Below are 23,716 nucleotides of genomic sequence, written 5' to 3'. Positions count from 1 at the left end.
CTAAAAAAAATCAAATATCAATATAGGAAAATGGTTTAATCATCCCCACTCCAGACATTGGAGATGAATTTGTGAGGTGGACATATCTAGGTACTGTGTGGACCATTTGTAGTTTTATCTTATGGAATGTTGGTGTGCCTATTCAACTCTACTTATGCACAAAAGGGCACCTTACTCTACCAAGAAAACTTTGATGTTGTCATATGACCTGAAACTGAAAAATACATTAAAACCTTCTAGACTGGTTATTTGTGCATTTGTTGTGTTTTTATTGCTCAATAAAAGCTCAGAATTAGCCATTCAGGTACAGCAGAATGAAGCACAACTTTATAACCTTTGACCCTGCATATAAGATAGATTGCTCAGCACTTCCTGCTTGCACTAACCTTGTGTTGTTTTTGTTCTCTCTTTTGCATGTCAGAGTGCCAAACGGATCCTGTAATCCCCAGAACCATGAATACCAGGAGGCATGGGACACGTAAGTTACCTCCCTTTATCTCTTCTCACTTTCTAAGTGTTTATTTCAATTTTTGTTTATTAGTTAGCTCCCTTTGTTTTAAGTACACCATTAAAAGTATTAAAAATAGTCTTTTAAGTAAGCTTTGCACTTTTAATTTTGTTGCAAGAGATGTTCTCGTGTATAAAGTGTAGTATGGAATTCAGAAGAGTTAGTTTCCTGGAAATCAAACGCACTGAGTATTCACCATAGTCTGTCACTTCTTACATATTTTCCATATTTTCATTTGATTCACGGAGATGAGTTATCTCCCTTAGAATCAAGTACACCTTGATCTACCATAAAATCTACCATAACTTGCTATCTAGAGGTTTAACCTCATTTGAGTTACTCCCCTTAGATTCAAGTACAATATGTGTATATTTAGTTACCGTCAAAGATAATTTCTTGTGGATCCTGTGGAAGTGTGAGCCTTAGAGGAGTTAACTCCCTTAAATTAAATCAAATTACACCATTCCATTTTCATAGTTGCTTTTTGAATTTTTTTAATTATTGTTGATACACAGACTCTTTTGACACTCCTACGTTAATCATTAGATTGATAGTTTAAAATAATTTACAAAACTGAAATTCAGAGAAACCCGTGGCGAAAATTTAAGAACATAATTTTCCAATTTGATAATTTATCATTTTGAAATAATTAGTGCAATAATCAAGGACAATTTGAATAACTAAAGTTGCGATGCAATTTGAGAGCGTGCAATGCGTGTGCTGAAGAATCAATACTGCACTGTTAAATGCCGGCATTTTTGCATGACAAAAGAAACATAAACGACACAATGCACTCACATGTGCAATGTTTGCATGACCTGGTAGGCCTTAGGGAAGTATTTTTGACAATTTATCGCGGCCAATTATTGAGCTTGCATTCAGACTAATGAGATTTTCCGAATGGATAATATAATTTGTTGAAACGTAAAATTTTTTGTGTGTGTTTTTTGCCCTCCATCTTCATACGCTGACTGCCCTTCTGCAAAGTTGGTCGTAACTTAATTTACTGCAGTACTGCAGGTTTGTTTTTAACAATCAAGAGGAAAAAGAAGTTTTGTATTTTGTTAGTTCTTCCATGTGATGTTGTGGTTTTTACGCATGTATAAAGATATATATAGGATTATTAATGAGAAACTAATGAAGATTGCGTGTAAATGAAATGCTAAGTTAGCTAAGTCAATATTTAGTTTTCTAATCCATTAAGTATTTTACTTGTTTTAGATACTTGTCAATTTATATTTATTTGAATCAATGAACCTGCTACATGTACTTTTTACTTTATATATATATGTATTGGATTTCTGTTTACATCATTCTGCTAATGACAATTTTTTTTAATCAGTTTTAAAATGTTTCTCATGTAAGGTTATTAACGCCTAACATTTTGTTGAACTGATGGCCACTTTACAATTACATTTTGTGTTTCAAAGTCAGTTGTGCGTGTAAATGTGTTAAATTTTGTTGAATAAATTTAAAGTGTTCACATTATTTCAGTCGCAAAATTGCTGTCCGTATACATGTACATTTTGTTACTTCATTTGTCATATGACTTGCAGGAATTATAGAAAATTAGTAACAATTGAATTCACCTATAAATCAAAACATACACCTACTAGATGTTCTAGGATAAGTGTCAACTCGGCAGTTTAGAATTCAAATCCGTTCTGACACAAAAGATCGCCTGCAGGTACTTGACACAAAAAGCGTTGCAAATTATGATTTACATTTATCAATTCCCAGGTGAGATAAATCTAATTGATTCCATGAAATATTTATTGCCCGATCAGCAATATTTTAATTAATTTTGATACAGTATTATTTAATCTCAGCAGAACGCGCCTTAACATAGCAAGAACTCGGCATCATTCCGTACCAATTAAAAGAAAAAGATTGAAGTTCAGCAAAGCTCAATTACTTGTAAAAAATTAATGAATATTTTTTTCCTGTATAGTGTATTGTACTTTTTACTTGCGCTTCATTTAACAAGCTAATTTTAAGGTGTCAATCTTGTGTGAGAGGATAATTTTTTTGCTGTTGGACCGTTTTTTAAGCCATGGAAATGGAATCAGAGTATTTTGATTGAATTGATTATTGAGTACTATTTAGAAGCCGTTATTGTTTAGATATTGTTGTGACAGTTGTACGTAGAAAATCAAATTCCGTATGTAGGACCGCTTTTTCAGAATTGTAAAAAATTACATGTTTTTTTTTTTTGCATTGAATCCAGACGCCATTTTATACTGCTCTATCCTATATTAGATTTGTAAAAATTTATGCCCTATTATTCTTACTTTATCCTATTTAAATGATTTCGGGTTCAAAACTGAAATATTATCTTTGAATTCATTTTGTCATGTGTTGCAAATTATAATTTTAATGCAATTTTCTCTTCTTGCTTTTGTCCGATATTCTAGATATATTAACCATTGTCTGAAATTTACAAGAAAATGTCACTTTTCTAAAACACCTTTTGGATGATTTTATTGATTTTCAATTAAAATAGTTATATTTGACCTAAATAACCAAGTTCAAAATCAGACATTAAAAATATGATAAAAGAAATTTTTATATGTCTGAAATTAATTTGATAAAAGTCTATTGTGTTGGCTTTATAAGGGAATTGCCAAAGGATTGAAACATTTTTGGCGTGCCTTTATTCATCGTAAAACACCAATTACGTATAAAAACTTGTTACGCATTTGAGTTACGACATTCTATACAAATTAAGAAGGTTTTCTAGACTATATGCAAGGCGATTGTTTCTTTTATTATCTTGGCAAATTTGAATTATGGCAATTTCTTCGTGTTTTAATATCTTTATCTGCATGAATCGAGGAATATTTTGGAATGAAGACAGTCTTGTAATTATTGATTGAGCGGAAAGATGGATTCAGTTATTGCGGAAAATTGTGTAAATCATAATTTTCACTGATTAGCCACAGACAAGGCGGTGATTTGCGTGAACAAACAGTTCTCCCGATGTGATAGAGCTGTTAAAATGTTTGTTTTCTGTTCAGATAATAATCATTGTGGCTTAATTATTGTTTTTTGACATGGCGTGGAAATAACTCCTGTGAAATTTTGAAACTAAATTTCTGTTTTCTTTTTATTTTAGATAATAAAATTTGAAAATTTTCAAGCGAGAAAATTGATGACTTAAGTTTCTGATTTGAAAATTTGTTCAGGGAAAAATTTGTATTCAGTTTAAGATCAGATTTAGTACAAGAAGTGTGCTTTGAGGGAGAATGTCTGCCAAGTCTTTTGGGAGCAATTAATTTAAATACGGAAAGTCAATGTAAGCAAAAACGTGTAGAAAATTGTTGAAAAATTGAGACAACATTACTCTAACAGGAGAAAGTAATGTAAACTAGATTATATGTTATGAAGTTCCTGGGAAAATAAAGGAAGAAAGATAAAAAACATACGTATCATCATTGATTGTTACTGTCTTGGATTAAGAATAGGGTTCGAGAGTCTATGAGTCTATTTGTCTTCGGTAATCGAGGTCTGTATGGGTCTAAAATCAATCTGACCTTTGTCTCCGGTGATGATAGTAGATATTTTCAAAACTTTTATCTTCTAGCTATTTTAGTGGAATTCTTATTCAGGGGAAAATGATCATAAAATAAATAAATAATTATAATAATAATATTATATAAATTGTGCTGGATTAATTTTTTTTTACTTTGATGCTCTTGTTATATGCTTTTTTTAATACTTTGTAAATAAAAAATTCCATTTGATCAGTAATGATATTTGAAATATCAGAACGACGGTGAAAATTGGTATGCAGTTTTTTTATTGAGAAAAAAGTCAGTATGCTATCCTAGGGAAATGTAGCTGTTTTATAAACGAGGGGAATATTAAAGGCTTCATTAATGTTATTTCTACGGGCAGTGTTCACCTATAGAAAAGCCGAGAGCTGATGATCGTGATATAACGATGTGTCGTAAAATTATTTGATATTGAACATACAGTGGTCTGATGCTATCATAGAAAGTTGACAGAGTTCTTATATTTCAAAGCCAGATTTTTTAGAAAGTGTTATAAGCACCCACAGAATTATTTTTGAAAAAAAAAATCAGGGTTTTATTTTTGAAGTTCCTTTGTAACTTCTGGATGATCAGTTTTTATTCGGGAATTTATTGTGCATTTTGTGCTTCCATAGGGAGATATTCGCAGATGAGTGACAGAAGTGATTTTTGAGCAAAATTCAATTGTCTTGAAAAAAAAAAAATCACTAGCTCTAAGGATATTTTGATTATTCTTAAAAAAGTTGATCTCTTGGACTTGGTGGTGTTTGTTATTTTTTCATAAATATAAATTATTCAGTGTGCGAAATCACAGGAACAATAATTTGAAAGTTGGGCAAGTTTTAAACAGGTTTTGGAATATTTAAATAGGATACTTCCCATTAAACTTTAAATATTGAGAACTTAACGGAGTGGAGTTTTAAATATAGTAGGCTGAATATGGTTGCTAGGAGGAAAGTTGCAAAGTAAGTTTTTTTTATAACTTTGGTGATAATTGACTATATTTTGTCAATGATTGAGATATTTTGTGGAGAATTGACTATATTTTGTGGATATATTTTGCGGAGAATCAACTATATTTTGTGGATAATTGACTACATTTTGACTATAGTTGGTTAATTGAACTGTAAATTTTCATTTACAAATGATTACATTTTGCAGATGATTGACTGTTATTTGACTATGATTATTTGATTGATTATTGAAGTTTGGCATTATTTTATCATTAAATGACTTTTTTATTGGTAATTTACCATTTTTTTCTATCTTTGAAAAATGATTATGATTATAGTATTGACAGAAAAATTACTTCTGATAACTGTATTGTACTGATATCCGTCTATGCCCAAAAGTTAAAGATTTTATTTGTTCCATAGTGAAGATGAGTTCCATGAAGAAAAAGCTGAAGAAAAAATATTAATGTAAAATTGGGATAAGAATTAATATGTTGGGGTGAAGAAATGCGGAGAGCATTGAATTTAAAATGCCTAGAATCTAAAAAAAAAATTGTCTGTAACAAAATAAAGAAAATCCCGAAAGCAGAAATTATGGACCCCAAAAAGCAGAAACTATTGTTATTGCAAAGTCCAACTAGACATGTTTCATATGTCTTCAATTAACTGTAAATTTTTTAACACAGGGTTATATATACATAATATACACCAGCAAAATATTGGCCATTATAACAGGTTAATCACTATAATAGTGTAAAAGTTTTCAGTGTCCGGATATTTTTATAATCGAAGTTTTGAAGAATTATTTTGATATTTTATTTTGTATATTTTCAGGCAAAATTTTGTTTATCCGCACCAATTTACTACTACAAGTCCCACAATTCCTTTCTACCCAAGCGGACAGTTGGCGAACTACGAGAAGTTCAACAGTTCGAAACACGAGTGGAAGGAGAAGCTACGGGAGCGGTGTTCGTGGCGATGTCTCGCAATAATTGTTCTAGTCTTAATGTTGCTCATTTCACTCGGTGTCATAGCTTATTTATTAAGTAAGTATATACATGTATACTGTATAAGTGGTTAAGTTAGTGACATGAAAATATTGGCAAATTAAGAGAATTGACAAACATCGCTAAAATTTCCTCTAGCGTAAATATCAGCCAACCTGTCATTAAGTTCTACCCTTGCAGGATTCACTTATATTTTCTCACGCTAAATGTGAATCCCCTGTCCGTACTCAGGACACAATGTTAATTTAGTCTTTTAAATGCTAATGATTTCTTATGCCACCAGTATACATCCATGTCATATCATGTAAGTGGCTAAGTAGTTAAGGTGTCTGCTTTTCAACCCAGGGATCCCAGGTTTGATCCTTTATCGAGTCACAACCATGTTTCCTCATATGATGCCAGATTGGTCAAGCAGCTTTCGTAACAATTGATCCAGAAAACAAATATGTTAAAGTAATTTTTATGAATTGTAATTATAAAAGACTATATAAGAACAAACTTGCCAAAGATTTGTATCTATTTTTAGAATGATAATTCTGTAGTCATACCCCATGAATCTTGAAAATTCTCAATTTATCTTATGGCATATTGAATTGTAATTTAGTAATTTGTGAACTGGGTGAAATAAGTTTCTTAGCAAACATTTAGATTAATATTTAGAAAAGCTGGGAATTAAATTTTGTAATGAAATTTACATAGAAGATTTGATTTGATTAAATTTTAAGTGTCACAATTAAATTTGCTATGCTTTGTAGTATTGCAGATTTTAAGTGATTACAGTCTGTTTGCTATTGTTCACAAGATAGTGTGCTCGTTTAAGATCTGGGCGAGCCTTGTCTTTTGACATGGGCGTTTGGTTGAATACATTTAATTGCATTTTTCCGCCATCACTGAATTTTAAATGATTTAAGTGGAAAATTTGGCAGTTACTTGTGGAAAAAACAATTTTGTTTTGGTTCTGAATCCAGGTAGTTCAATAACAAACTGCCCGCCAATGCTCTATTCAATTGTAGTTAAGTCAAAACAATGAAAAAATTAAATTGGAAAGCAATCTGTTAATAATATGCAATCTAAATTATTTAAAAGCATTAATTCTTTTTTTTTTCCTTTTTTGAAAGATGCAATTTATTTTATTGCTTCTTTTTATTGCCGATAAGGAAATGAACTTTAGTTCTGCCCCAGTAACAGAATTAAATACACAATCAAAAAAACTTGATGAGTTTAAAGATACAAAAAAAATCAGACCTGAATATTGGAAATGCTCTGCAAGTTATAGAATTGAAGTACATATTTTCCTCATTGAAAGATTAATGGATTTCTCGGTTAATTTTGTTGAAACCTATTACCCAATGTGCATCAGTAGTTTTTATGCATTTTGTTGACTTTTATTTTTTATTCCATGACAGTGAGTTACTAGGTTTTTATAAGGGAAAATAAATTAGATTCTGATATGGGAAGATGCCTTTTTAGATTAGATTTGAAATTGGAAACGAGGGAAAGTTTTTATTTCTGCTTGAAGCAATGTCAGCTTGTTCAACCTCCTGTAAAATTTTCTGTCAGATTTCACGTTTTTTTTCGTTGGGAATCCCATTTTAAAGAAGTTTCTCTTTTTCTTTTTTCGATGAAGAAATGTAAAGAAGATTGAGGCTGTCTAAATGTAATTTGAGGTATTTGTCATATTTGTGATGATGTATGCATATATTCAGTTACTGGGGTGTTTTTATAAGCTAGATAGGGCTGTATGCAGCAAAAGGAGGGTTATATTTAGCAAATTAGGTTAGATGTAGCAAAGTAGGGTTATATTTAGGAAAGTAGGGTTATAATTATGTAGCAAAATAGGGTTATATGTAGCAAAGTAGGGTTATATGTAGCAAATTAGGCTAAATGTAGCAAATTAGGGCTATATATAGCAAAATTAGGGTATATGTAGTAAAATAAGGCTAACACTTTCTGATCTAAATGGATGGTTAAATTTAAGCTCCATTAGTTTTAAAGTGGCCATTTGCATTATTTCAAGTATTATTATGCAAAAATTAAAAGTTGTTGTTCTGGTGGAATATTGACAGCTTATTTGAAGACATTGCCAAAAAAATAACAAAAAGTTTGTTTTCCTTCAGACCTACTTATTATTGTATGACTGAACTACATACAGACTTCCATTGGTACCATGTCTCGTAAGCCTGTTAAGTGTAAGAAAGCAATTTTCTCCCAACATGTTTTCTTTATCCTTCAGTCCTCCCTGTGAAATTTCCTGTTACATTATATAACCATTTTTTTCTTGACAGGAACGGATATTAATTTACCTACACACTGTGTTAAAGCGACATAAATATTATTCCCGACATTCAAGTCTGTCTGGCGTTCTCGATGTAACATTGGATTCTTGTGACATTATTATGTCTTGACTGTACTTACTTTTATTATGGTTTTATCAAATTTCTAAAAGCATTTTATGGTGATGAAGTCTGGGGAGTTAACAAAGTCTTGGTGATTTACACATGACACTGATACTGTATACAGCATTATGAATGCTTTATACCTTAACACTTATATTTCCTATTTGGTATAGATTTGTCTGTCCATCGTGTTGTCCCGGTGTTCCTTTGTCTTTCTGTAGACAGACAATACAGTGGAAAGAGGAGGGGGGAAAGCCCTGTCCTATATAACATATTTCTAGTTCTATTCTTTTTCACACAAGATCTTTGACCATTTGAAATCGTGCTAGACCTTTAACCCTAACTTAACCCGCTGAATATTCTTAAATGGACTTGCCCAGCTTCCTTTTTTTGGAACTGTTCATTATCAGTTATGGGGATACCAGGGTGAAAATTTAAAGTAAGTCGGTCAAAAAGAATAGAGCCTGGTCAGACTGCACGGATGTGCAAACTTAGCCTGGCTTTGTAGAATCTAATGATGGCAAATGCATATTACTTTTGTTTCCAGCAGCATTAGGGTTATATGTTAAAAGAACAGTCTTTATTTGATATAGCAAAAGAGATTTACATACATAATAACTGCAAATAGATGTTAAGAATCATATTTTCAGCTATAGAATTTACTAGAATTTATGGAGGAAAGTGAAATTATGAGAGAAATATATCAGGTCTGTGTTGTTAAGTGTGTTTAAAATGCCAACTGTCTCATTATTTAAGTTTTAATGTTGTTTCATAAATCATTCTAATACGTTTCTGCAGTATTAACGTAAGAAAGATCATCTTTCCTGCGGAAAAAAAACAAACAAAATAAAAAAACAAGACATTATCTTAAGTATGGGAATATATCATGAATATTTTTCCCCTCTTAAACAGTGTTGACTGTTCCAAGAGTAAAAGCACATTTCAGTAACAAAAGAATGAAATTTAAACTTTCTTCAAAATTACTTACATGATATAATAATATTTCGCAAAATCGGTCCTCAAGGAATTAAAGCTAGCACTTTATGTGAATTGAAACCATATTTTCTAGTTTGAACAGACTTTAAAGGGAAATATTATTATATATATTCACTTATACGCAACCTAATAACCATAACATAATACAACTTGGGACGCGAAAAGAAATTAAAGCCGGAAAATTGCTTAGAAATAAATGTATAGATTTTCATTTTGTTATGATTGGAAAAAAGTTTGATGAACAACATACAGTATATCAAAAATATGACTCAAAACACTATTCTTAAAATTTAAATAATTATGTTAATGAGCACATTTGAAATGTTATTGAGGAAACTCTTGTGCAAATGCGAATGAATCATTGTAGACTTCTCATTATTGAAAGTAGATTATTGACTTTCGATTTTCTTTCATCATCCCTCTCCACTATGTGAGGGACTTTGGATTCTTTCATTTGAGGAAGCTATCCGACTAGTTTACAGAACATCGGTGGTTCTACTTAGGTGCTCATTTGTGCCTGAAATAATATGAGGAGGAACACTTGAGGTCTTCCTCTACCAGTAAAGCTGGAAAGTGGCCATAATTCATGGCCTCTATTGTTTGGTTTTATTAACCTGTCAATTACATACTGATTACACGGTCGATGCACACAGTATATTAATCTTCGGTAGATTTTCGGTAAGTTCCGTGAGATGTACGCTGTACGATGGAATTTAATTTAATTTGTATCTCTCAACAAAAAGTACTCAGCGTTATAGCGCAATAGGGTAAAGCACGAGTTTATACTCTAAGTGCCACACGTGTTTTAAGTTCGAGACCGCGTAGGTCTATGTTTTTATTTTCTTATTAATACTTTCAACAATATTGGAGCTATATATGTTCGTTCTGTTTATTATGTTTTACTTAATTTTGTTATATCTATATTCTTTTTAAATAACATGTTTTAAGAATTCATGTTTAAAATTAAAACGGATTTAAATCAATAAATGTCTTTTCAATGCTGTAAAACACACTACAAACTGTTCCATTAAAATATACGGCAAAAATAAAGAAAGAGTACTAAAACAATGGCAACAGCAAGGATCGAACCACAGACCTCTAATTTATCAGGCATTCTCTTAACCGACTGTACTATTGTGAATTAACGAAAACCTTCACATTAAGCTGGCGTGACTTTCAATCCATGACTAATATACTCCACATTAATTCTCGTAAACTTCACGGACCAAACCGAAGTGGGATCGAATATTTAAATGAGTTCTATAATGTATGCATAATTGACAGGTCAATAAAATCAGACTATACTATGTAAGTGCAAGGTAAAACCAAACCAAAAATATGAAAAAAAAAATTTATTTGTCATGTTGTAATAGTGTTGTTAAAAGTAATTTTCTTAAATTACAGAAACACGATATGTGGACGATGCGGTAGAGGTTGACGCGGGAACGACGTCACATGACCATGGGAGAGGAGGATATGGTAATACGAGTTCGCCCTGTTCCCCATATTGTCTTCTATATCTACAACATTTAAATGTATCATCTGTACCTAGTGATAGTTTAGTGCATGCAGGTAAGTGGGGTAGGAATCTTGTGATCTGCCTCACTAAAAAAGTTCCTTCCAAAGCAGAAAAGTAGTTCCATTAATGCTTGGCATATTGAAAAGAATAAAGTATCGGCATTCAAACATTTAAATGCAATTAAACTGATGTCAAGTAAAAATCTGATTTAATTTCTTATGCATGAATATTAAATTCAAGAGCATTTATATGGGGGTTATCAGGGTTTGTACGGTAATATTCAGGATTTGTTTAAGTACAGGAAGTATACTTTTCTGCTATTATATTAATACTGTTAAATTATCTGGCTTTGTTGTTCTGTAGTTATAGAATCCAAAATTATATGCATGTTTGGATTGCATGTTAGATTGTCTGTGCGTGAGTTTGTGTTGTAACAGCAAGTAACGAAATTTGTCCAATTTAATTGTGCTAGAGCTCGGACTATTTTCTTAATGTATGTACTCTTGACTCCGCTTTTTCAGACACTGAGAGTATGAACCCCAGGAATATATTCTCCTTGGAAAACTATTTATATAGATAGACTGCTTAGAATTTAGCTTAAATAATATTCCGCATACTATGCAGCTAAATGTTTGCTAACTTTTAAAGGCCCATAATAGTGTTTTATTAATGTAAAAAAAATACGTTCTTGAAAGTCATTTTATATGGACTGAAATTAGATCATTAACGTTTGCATATAACTAAATTCTTATAGGGAGATAAAATTTCTTAAATGGAAGTAATTCAGAGAACAAAGTTGAAACTGTTTGTATAGATTGACTTTTACTTAAGTCGTAGTGGGCCTTTAAAGGTTTGTTAGCTTAGAAAATTGACTACTGACATGCTAATTGAGTTCCTTTTACAATAGTTATTTTCCTCTTCGTCATTCTTTATTAATAATGCTATTGGTTTTCAAAGATAACCCTTTATGAATAATATTGAACATATAAAGAACTAATAATTTTATGTTGTACAAAAAAGATGAATTCCTGCCAGACTAATATGTGTTATGGTTATGGTTTTTATGCGGTTTTTATTCTGACGTTTATTTGTTTCATATTGTTTGTATCGTTACTCCTGCACTTGTTAAGATGTTGTTTTTTCCCCCGTATGGAGAAGTTTCTCATCACTATGTATAGAACCGACTTAATCTCCTTATAAAATTGATTATACGCGGCATAAAGTAGTCCCGTAAGATTCCAGAGCGATACCGAGGTAAAGGAAATGAAAACAGTTCATCCAATAAAACGTCGTATTCTCTTAAGGATAAAGCTGGGGGTATTAAAATATATGTAAGAAGTTTACAAATTGATATAAATGTAACATTTATTGGATCTTCGAGATAGAAACGTTTTATCAGATATCAGGTCTTCTAAGCTTTACTGAAATCTCTTCAAGGACATTAAAGTTTGCTTTATTTAAAATTTTCCAGACACATTTCAGCGAAGTTCTTAGAAAAGTAAATTTTTAATACATGCATCTTCACATTGTGAATTATATAACGGTCAAAGTTATAGTCTGAGAAAAGGCCTAGTTTTAATACTTCAGATAATGAAAATTTGTATTTCATGTCAGAGAATAAACTTATATTTGGCGTATTCATGTCAACCTATTAGTATTAACATGATGGTTATAACAACCCATTTAAGCTTTATGGACTTACAGTTTTTGTTAGTTTTAAAGCGGTCCGCTTACGAAAGATAAAAACAGACATGTGGATTCTAGTTTTAGAGTACTGTCAAATTTTTAAAACAGTGAAACTTTGAAGCATTGAATGGTCAGCAAATCAAGCAAAAGGTTTGGAGAGTTGGTGCTGTATTGTTATTCTTTAAATAATTTACTGGCAGTTATCATCTTGTAATTAACATCATTCTGTTTTACTACAAATGCACTCTCTTACTCTGTCAAGTGGATAAACCACTTTCGGGGAGACATTTTTTTCCATTTGTATCAAATTAGATAAAAGATGAACGATTGTAAAAAATCCAATTACTAGTTTTGTCTGTCCACGGCTTATTACGCTACTAGTTGTTGGCCGTCGAATTTGATTCTGAAGGACAACATATGCGGGGGAATCAATCAACAAACGTTTGTCATAAGTGGGGATTGTGTGGAGAAAATAAAACCCAATTTCGCTACTTAAGATGAACAAAGCTTCATTGCATGTAAAATTAGATGATACGTTGTTTGTGCGAATGCTCCTCGACAGAAACTCAATTATCGTTGAGTAGTATAGAAAGTGTCATACTGTCATACGTAATTTTGTAACTTCCATAAATTGGCGATGCCCTCCACTCGTCAAAGAGGCTTGCATGTCTGTCATTAAGTTTATAAAATGAAAGATGATACTTTTTTTTTTAAGAAAAAAAATATGACAAAAAAAAATTTTAAATAGTGAAGCTTTGAAAAAAGGAAGTTTGACACTTTCTAATGAATGTTATAGCTAGAAATTTGGTTTTGATAAAGGCTGAATATTGATTGAAATTGTGTTAGGTTTAGATGATAAGTTGATTATTAAATTATTAAACAAAGATTCTAATATTTATTGATTAAGCTTGTAATTTTTGTTTGATATTTATTTAAATATTTTATCTAAAAGTAAGGAACAGTACAATTTTTCAGAGCTCAAAAGAGTTAAGAATTTTCTTTTGCTCAGATATTTACAATAGACGTTGATAATATTAAATAATATTGCATTGTTTCAACAACAATAAATAAACTAATGGTATTGAAATTTCATGTCAGTCACAATATTTCTTTTCTTTCAGTTGTTTTATTAACCTGGTAAATAACAAGTAAAAGTTTGTGTGTAGACAAATAGAAAAGTTATCATTGGCATGGTTCATTTTCAGGAGGAAGTACGCTAGCTCCGCCTACTTTACCTATAGCCCAGTACCAGGTCGGCGACAAAATGAAACAAACAATACCACCCAAATCATTCTGGACATCGCAATTTAATCAACCGGATTCAAAGTTTGTGAAAATAAATCTGACAGTACCAGAAGATGGCGTGTTTGGAATTTACGGACGACGCGGGGCTTCCCCTTCCATTGCTCAGTTTGATTTCTTCGACATCATTGATGGACGCACTCTTAACTCAAGAGTTAAAAGATCGGCAAAGGTGAGTTTCTTTTTACAGTATGGATGAAAAAGATGACCACAAACTTCTTATTCTTGTTAATATTACAAAGAATGTGCTTGTTTGATCAAATAAGATATTGTAAATCTATTCTCTAATTGAACATTTTCAAAAATTTCTAAATATTTAGATAAGTTATTTGATATGTAAACCAGTCAAAAAATACAATGTATGTAACCATTTCATTGGTCAGTTTTAAATATGAATTTTGAATCAGCCAATTGGATGGAATGCCTTGTAGGCTGGTCTCACAAGTTTTCTTATTTCAGAAATGTTCAATTTAACCAATATTCACCCACACACAACAAACATATTGCAACATTTCAAAGCTTTCCTTGTCAAAAAATCAGATTGCATGATTGTCGTTCTAATCATGCTGCATTTTCCTAATCATACCAATTGACAAGATGCGCTGATTATCTCAACTTTTCATTTTCTTTTCCTGCAAATTAAACCTTGTGTATCCTAGAATAGATGGAATAAATCAGCTCTGGAGTAAAGGAACCATCATTTCTATGCAAACTTGATATAACAGAAGCCTTCTTGAAAACATATTTATCTGTCTTGAAACTCGGGTTTTCAGTAGTCCCTAGGTAGATATATCGGGACAATATAAATAATGAGGGAAGGAAAACTAAACATAGAATTATTGGCAAGGATAATTATGGGATATTAGTCTAGCTGGCAGTTATATATCAACCGTGTGACAAGATGCTGCAAGCCGTAAGACTGTGTTTGTAAGGTTTTTATGATAGACCGAGGCCTGGTATAAATGTTTCTTGAAAAAACATAAGATTAAAGGAAGAAAAAATGGATTTCTAAGATTTATAATGGCATAATGTCATGTATGCAGAAGTAGTCTGTAGAAAGGTACTGTGTGACTTATCTGTAATATTAACATGCTATCAGGCGGGAACTGCAAGGGAGGGAGTGACACATGCAATGTTCTTGCACAGCAATGACATAATAACAATTTGAGTTCGAAAAAAAAAAATCCTTCTTATCAAATGTGTAAAATTTGTAAAGGTTTATGGTAGGGGTTAAGGCATTGTTGCTAATGTCTTGTGAATTCAAGCCACACCATCTCTTTGCCACTGTAGGATTGAACCTTTTAAGGGACTGTAGATTCCTTGATGTAAGCTAGGATGCCATTCATGTCTTGCACTACAGGGTAGTACCTGAATGTGCCTCTCAGACTTACTTACAGATGGCAGGGACACAAAGTTGAGAGGGAGGGATGAGAACATTTGTGGGGAAAAGTTTTGCACTGGCATATTTTTGTGAAGAAGTGTGTAAACCAGAAAACTTTTGGGAACAAATATTTAGACTATGAAACTTTTGTGAATAAATTTAAAACTTTGCCAAATAATTTTTATACTAGTACAATGTATTGCCTGCCATGAATGTTAGGTTTTAAGTGTCCCCAGATATATGTATAGACAACATAGATAATTAGAAAAGCAGAAAAAGTTGAACATAGAACAGGGAGAAAAATGCCTGTAATTATAGGAAATGAGTCTTCCAGGACTTTATAAACATCAGATGGTTGACAAGCCTAGGCTGTGCCAATATGGTTTTATGGTGAATTAAAGATTAGAAAAAAGTCTTTGAGGAAGGGAAAAGAAGATAAGAAAAATAAGTTTTCCTTGAGAAGGTGTTTTTAGAATGAATTAAGAAATTTCTAGGTCTTCAGGGAGTGATTTGCTAGTAAATTCATCGCATTATCTAGGAGCTAATAGTAAGTCTTTAAGAAAATTGTAAGTGGGAAAGACAAACAAGAAAAACCTCTAGGCAAATTGAGATTTTTTTTTCTCCAAGAAAATAAAATGAAAATGCAAAAAAGATTAAGATTTATAATGGAAATGTTGGTCTTGTTGACTTTTATTTTAGACTGAGGTTAATTGGGCTTGATATTAACAGTTGTCCAACTGCCAGGAACAACTAAGAGAATGGTCTTGGAAAGTGAATGCCAAAAGAGCTTATCAATTATATCAAGTGATCTTTTGAGTGGCGGCCTGGCCGAGTGGTAAACATACCTAAGTACATAGGTTGGTTCCAGGAACAGATTGAGAGTGTTTCAATAAGCTTATAGCTTCTTACACAATTGAACATCAACTAAGTGGTCTTAATATTGTTATTGTTCAAAATGTCTGTAATAAAATAGAGAAAAAAACTCAACTAATAACAAATATATCTTTATTTGAATATTGAACCCTTGAAGTAGTGTTTTCTTATTGTTAAATACAACATTGGCTAAGAAAAACCTGTCTCATTACACTTTGCTGACCAAGAGAAAAAGAAGCAAAATAAGAAAAAGCTGACCATAGAGAAATCTCTGTACCTAACAATAGATTATATTTTCTATGAATATTCTTCTATCTAATTACGTAGGTAAATCATAAGGAAAGAAATGCCTGTGTAAAGATTAATATTTCCACCAAATTAATTCTCCAGAGAGACTTACCATTTCTAATTTGCAATTTTGTATATCCTGTCTCGTCTACGTAAAGTAATCTTTGTGCAAGAGATTGTGAAAAAAATAATATCATAATGATATATGTATTGAATCATATAAAAGTTGTTAGTTGCCATTTACAGGCAGAAATGTAAAAGGATAATAAAAAGGAATTAAGAAAATTCATTTTTTTTACGTAGGCACAAGACAAATCTCATAATTAGAAAAGTTTCAGGTCATTTATTTCGTGAAATGTCAAGGTCAAAGGAAATTATGGGGAAAAGATTAAACATTACTTGATTTTAGTTGAAGGTCATGGGTATTTTGAAGGTCACGCAAATTTTGAAACAGGTCATTCAATCGAAACAACTAAAGATGACCGTCTGATTGCAAACAACTTTATTCCAACAATTCCTGATGAAACTTCCACAGTTTGTTATTGTAAATGTAAATTAAATCAAATTCTACAAGACTACTTTTTCCTCTGTCCTTATATGACGTAATCAATGTTTTTTTTTTTAAATTTTGTTTGTTTGTTTTGGCTTATATTTGGCAGTTCACTAAGACAACTGTTATTTCGTGCTGCAAAGTTTGTGCAGTCCCATGGGATTCTAATCACGCGTGAGCTGATCTTAATATTTTTTTTCTCCCCGACTTTAATGAAGACCGATGAGATGCACGAGAAATTTGCTCGTTTTAAACAATGGAAAACAGATTGAAATTTAATGAATTTTGACATCATATTTGTCTTCACGTTGCATGCACTCGGTAAGGTTTATATCCCTAGAATGTCAGTTTGGGTATTCGATAATTGTGAAAATTGAAGCACAGAAACAGCTCGGAATAACGCCTTGAACATTTTTTAATCTAGGTTATAGTCGATCTGACTTTAAATGTCACCATCAGTCTTCGACGAAAGTAGAATTGTCAGCAAAACATTTTCCCCTTTCGACCATTGCGTTCATTACTGCAAAATAACATGCAATTAGTGGCCATTATTCATTCAAAATTTATTTCCCTAGACACTAGATTAGATAAAAAGCGAGGGTTTGTTTTGGAGTATTATCTTCATGACAATGGAGTTGAAAACATATTTATTTTTTTGCTTTATTTACAGAATCATGAGACGGCATTGAACAAGTACCTAGAGGCTGGGGTTTGGTTTATATCTGTGTATAATGACCAGGAGGATGCTCAAACGGTGTCACTGAAAACCGATTTCTACAGTAAGTTTGACACCCATTACTCAATCTTTGCTATAAGTTTTGAATTCTTCTTATAATTATTACATGAATTTTGTTTTAAAAAATGTGGGCTTATTATTTTATGTTTAAGTGTTACATGATCACATGAAAAATTATGAAATCAACCATTTTGAGCCTTTCGAAACATAATTATGCACTTCCTGTCAATACAAGTGCCGCTCATGGAAGAGGTCCAAATGCAAATTTTATAGAAAAAAATTTAAGTGGTATTTCTAAGGCAAATATTTTTACCATATTAGAGTTACTGAGGTCATTGTGTGTTGTGGCAATGTTTTGAAAGTTGTGTTAAAGGGAGTTTGAAAGCATCGGCTGCAGCCTCGATAGTCTTTCCTCGTAACAAGCTGTTTCAAGTTATTTGATCCACCACAATGTTAAAATTCACATTTCCTATGCAGATTTAGATTTATCTTTGCTTAAATTTAAGATAAACTGTGTTTATGCATTGGAATTGGAAGCTGTATGAATAAACGATAGACAAAGTTACAGAAATTTGAATTTCTAGATATCTAAATGCATTTGACAAAATTTGAGAAATATGCAATGTACAATAATTTGCTTTTGCCAAGTTTTCCTTTTTTAAAGTTCTGAATACTGTTTATGGACTGAGTCTTCAATTGGCACGCTCTCTATAAGTATTTTAAATATTCATAAAAAAACATTTTTAAACAATTTTTTTTTGGGGGGTGGGGGGGAGAAATAAAAAAAATTTAGATGTCAAAAATAAGTTAGTATGAACATTTCATAAGAGAAATTTTGTTCTAAATTTATATTGATATTTGATATCACATCATGTATAGTATCTTAAACACTTAACCAACACCCAACATCCATATAAAAATATACTTTTATTGTTTAGTGTTATATATGTAAATCCTATCTACATGATTATATATGGTACAGACCTGCCATATTAAACCAATTCACTTTATACCCATACAATAGCTTGAGGACATAAAGACTTGTTTTACAACTCTTGGCTGTTAAAACATTTTGAAAATGAAAAAAGAATATTTCTCTGACACTTAAGGAATGAGTCAGACTAGCCTCGCACTGCATTAAACTTTTGAAACATCATCCATTTAAAGCAAATATTCCCTTATGTAGTCTATAGAACGGTTTCCATGAACGATATCTGGATAACGCAGCAATTTTCCAGGAGGTCGGCCTTTATTTGATTTCCATTATTTCCATTTACGTAATTCCTGTTATTTTTGCTCCTTTTTTCTTGACCCAGACTCTCTATAAATGACCGGTGATTACATTTAGTGTGCTTCAATACATTATGAAATTAAGCTGTCTGGACCGCAGGTCATTATTTTGAAGAAGCCATGAAAAGTGGAAAGAAATTCCTGAAGTTAGAAAATTATTTTTACATTAAAGTTACAGCTTTAAAAAATATCTTACTTCTTAATTTTTTTTAGACAAAATAAGGAAATGGTAATTAGAATTGAGAGTGTCCAATTTACCATATGTCATCTAAAAAACACAAGGCTGTTCTGAAGTTTATGCTTAACAAAGGTATGTTATAATGTCTATTTATAGAACATTTTGATTTCTATTTTTAGAACCCGAGACTGGTTGCCCAGGCGATTGTTTTCTGCATGGAAGCTGTGTGGATGGACAATGTCAATGTTTTCCTGGTTACACAGGCTGGGATTGTAATCAAAGTATGTACATGTATTATCTTATTTTATATAGCAAGGTCAAATACTAAATGTGAAGGTCATTGTCCTAGAGTATTTTATTATGCAATAAAATATATATTTATTTACAAGCATGAAAAAAAAATCTGGGGATTTAATAATTGAAATGAAAAAGTGTAGGACTTTTTAAACTCCATTCCAGTATTAAATTTGAAACGAGGGTCTTAAGAGCTCAACTAGAATATATTCCTTTCTCCAATATGAGAAACTAAACTCTTTTAAGTAATCACATGACTGTATTCAGATAAATAAGATTAGACCAAAAGAAGAAGGATAAATTTATTACCTAAGATCTTGTTTAATGATGGGCGAATTTCCTCCCTGATTTCATTTTATTTCCAAGACCAAAATTCCCATGGGAGAAACCTGTATTAAAAGATTTTTTGTGAATGAAGGTTTGTTAACATTGATTTTATCAGGCTTGTTAATATTGCGCGGAAGACGTGCAAGTGACAAGCATAACAAATTACACGCAAGAAATGTGGTGAATTTCTGCTTGACTCATGCACACGGCCTGAAGTTTTTTGCTAAATGCAAATGTTTATGGACGGAGGCAAAAGTTTTGCAGTAAGATTCGCGGATTTGTGATACGAACACCAATAAGGCATTTTTTGCCGCAATAAAAGCGTGTTAAAGAACGAAGCCTGCAGCCTTTTGTCACAATTTTTTCTCACTTTATCACCTCACTGGTTGTGTTTTTTCTGTTCTGGTCCAAATATCTGCGATTAACGTTAAAAGTATTTTATTACGAAATTATGTCTTAAAGAAAACTTGATACTCGTAATCTAAATAAATAATTCTTTAGAAAGGTGGAAACAATTTTTGTTCCATAAGTTGTGCTTTTACGCAAGTAGTTATTTATCCTAGGAGATAATTCACTTGTTTTTGAGAACAAATTTATTGAAGTGTCTCCTTATTTGACACGCGTTCCTGTGTCTCGTTTAAATCAGCTGTCATTCTGATTTATTTTGAAACTATTTGAATGTCACTTTAATTGTAGCGGAAAAGTAATGCTGCGATTTTTCTCTTCTTAATATACAGTTGTAATAAAATACATACTGTAGTACGAGCTATTTAATTTAGGTTTCAGACATAAAAATATGTACTTTATGTTGCTTTAATTCAAGATGACTGTAAAATGCATGTAAATTTACAATATATACAGTAGTCTTACGCCACAGGGACAATTTTCATAAGATTTGTATGGTGAGGAATTTCAATAGAATTACGTCTGCTACAAGTGACAAGTGGGCTGAATTATACAGATGTGACTTTTCTTATAATTGTGTCTGATGTAATTATAGAAAACAGCACATGTGCTAAAGAAAATATCCTAGCATTTGTTACACTTACAGACAATGTAAATGGCTTACTCATAATTTATACATATTTATTGGTCAAGGTCACCCTATATTGATTAGGTCAAGGTCATTAACAAAAGTTACTAACATGTTTGTATGCTCATTCAGTTTGTATTTGAGAGATACTAAATAAAAAGGCCATTTTTTTTTCAAATAACGTTCTGTTATTAAGAAATTAGTCTAAGGTCAAACATTGAAGGTCACTATTTCTAAAAATAATTTTCTTTTTCAGAAACATGCCCAGTGTTATGCAGTGGCAATGGAATGTATATCAGAGGTCAGTGTCATTGTCACACAGGCTGGAAGGGGATCGAGTGTGACATTAGGGAGAACGAATGCGTAGTGCCGAACTGTAACGGAAATGGCGTGTGCATCGATGGAAGGTGCGAATGTCACGAAGGGTTCAAAGGGGTCGATTGCGGAGACAGTAAGTGACGACTATGTAGTTATTAATAGATGTTGTTTATAGAGTGGTATCTCATTAGGTAAAGTGTAGAGTATTTTAACATTTATTTTAAACAAGAGATTAACCTGAGACATAGCTTATGCGTAAAATTAGGAATGGAAGGAACTAAAACGGTATTTATCAGGCTCTAGCATAGATTATTAAATTTTTTATTACCAATAAATTTTCAAAATAAAAACACTTTTATATTCCATAGGCATTTATTGCTGTCAAAAATCTTAAATTTTTTAAGACAATACAAGTTAAACTGTTCGATTAAATAAGACCAATACATTAAACAGTTCTGTACAGTACAAAACACTCCTTAGTTTAAATGTTTATTGTGAAGCTTCGTGTTTATTTTTAGCATCAATTTCTCACATTTTTTCCTATCTATTTTATGTGTAGATTTGAGACAACTTCAATTCAATGTAATATTGTCACATTTTGTTGTGTTTTATGGCTAAAAATGAACAAAAAATGTAGAAAACTTTGGTGCTGTCAACTTGTAGTTTTCCTCTCACTTCATGTGGATACAGAAAGCTCAATATGTTATTGCTAGAATTTTCCTCGAATATTAATAGTTTCATGGTTTATCCATTAATACAACTAAATTTAGATTTGAGAAATAACCACCAAAAAATATTGAGTTTTATGTTTCACTTGAAAAACATTTTCTTCCTTCAAAGCTTTCAACCTGTTTTGATGCTTTTGTTGGCTTTTTTCTCTGAGTAAGCTGATTATAGTCTTTCTTTCTTACTATTTTTTCAGTGAACATTTGTTCACCTTTTTCAGTGAACATCTTTTCACTTCTTTTTCTGTGATTGTCTTGTAACCACTTTAACAGCTAAAATCTTGTTACCGCTTTTACTTGATTCATTTTTTTACCACTTTTTCATTGAACAGCTTTTTACCATTTTTTCAGTTTAAGCATCTTTTTATCACTTCTTCAATTGTAAAATGGTCTTTTATCTTCTTTCTGAAGTTAATAATCAACTCTGACTAATAACCGATTCTGACAGACAGGAACTATTTTTCCTTTTACTTTTAAAAAATTGTCAGTTTCTATATTCACTTACTATAAAAGAAATGAACAAGTCTACATTTTGACGTTAAAATGTCTCTTATTTTCCGGTTGTGATGATTATTTATGACATAACTGTAATAGTTTTTATCATACTTTATTGAACATGGTGAAAGAAAATCGGTATGCCTGCAGACTGTTTACGAGGAGAAGGGACTACTTTTTCTTAATGCATTTCACAATTTTATCATAATTTTTGGTAGTTTGATACATTACACATAAACGAGATTTATCTTTTGTCTGCTGGTATAGAAATAAACTCTTAAGACCTTGAAATACTGTTCTTGAAAACCAGATAGAATACTGTTTCGGTATCAAAATTGAAATTTATATGAAAGATAAATTTTGCGTTGTGGAAAAGCAGACAATTTTGGCCGAAAGGACAAGAATACCATCTTTGAATTGTGAAGAATTCTTACTTGAAGGAGCTACCCAAACATAGCTTATTTGTTGAAAGTGATTAAATGAAAAGACATTTTGGCAACTGAAAAATTTTATGAGGGCAGTTTACATTATCCTGCATCTTTTGATCTTAATCATACTGGTTTGAAATCAAACCATACGTCGGAAAGAAATTTAATTTTATATTTTGTTAATTAAGAAAGGGAAAATATTGAATAGAGACAATATTGACCACTGTTTTTAGTTTATTTTTATACCAGCAAAGCTTTGTATTTTGCTTTCTGCTTTTTCTATTGTAACTGCTTTTTGTCTAGTATAACCATGCACTGATTCTACACAAGATGGGGCCCTGTCTTCAGCAGAAGTAACTTTTGGAAAGATAATCTTTGCTTCTTAAAACCAAAGACAATCTTTTCATAAAGGGTTTACAGACTTTAATGTAGAGAATAAAATTAGATTGGTTTTAAGTTTACGGGTTAAAGGTGGTATTACTTTGGAAATTGATTGTGAACTTTTGAATACAAATTGTTTTCTGTGGAAGATAGGGCCTCAAAATCTATTTATGACTTCTTGAAATCTTTTCATCTGAAATAATTTTTCCAGTTGACTGCCTTATGCCTAACTGCTCGGGTAACGGGGTTTGTGCCCTAGGCGAGTGTGTATGTTATAAAGGTTTTAAAGGGACCGATTGTAGCATTCCGGATAAACTTAACATAACACACTTGTGCACGAAAAATTGCTCGGGTCACGGGATATACAATGTAGAGGACGGCAAGTGTGAATGTGAGCGATTTTTCACTGGGAAAGATTGCGATACAGGTAAATGGAACGACGGCCTGTTCGTTTTTTGGAATACCTTTGTTATTATCCCCTATGCATTTGAAATAACATGTCGAAACTTGTAAATTAAA

At 31.7% G+C, this 23,716-nt stretch overlaps 1 protein-coding gene across 1 annotated transcript in view; it reads left to right on the top strand.

Annotated features, from left to right (window-relative positions):
- LOC132752859 (teneurin-m-like) overlaps positions 1-23,716 on the top strand; it is a 112,304-nt gene that overhangs the window by 64,490 nt on the left and 24,098 nt on the right. The window contains 8 exon segments of the mRNA XM_060743249.1: positions 422-478; positions 5,829-6,040; positions 10,798-10,965; positions 13,804-14,072; positions 17,663-17,771; positions 19,376-19,477; positions 21,107-21,301; positions 23,409-23,624. Coding sequence (XP_060599232.1) covers positions 422-478; positions 5,829-6,040; positions 10,798-10,965; positions 13,804-14,072; positions 17,663-17,771; positions 19,376-19,477; positions 21,107-21,301; positions 23,409-23,624 — 1,328 coding nt within the window.

This window comes from Ruditapes philippinarum, unplaced genomic scaffold (genome assembly GCF_026571515.1).
Source record: "Ruditapes philippinarum isolate M1 unplaced genomic scaffold, ASM2657151v2 ctg52_1_1_1_1, whole genome shotgun sequence".
NCBI classification, from domain to species: domain Eukaryota; kingdom Metazoa; phylum Mollusca; class Bivalvia; order Venerida; family Veneridae; genus Ruditapes; species Ruditapes philippinarum.
Note: the sequence above shows the minus strand (reverse complement) of the source record. Positions and strands in the feature narration are given on the sequence as shown.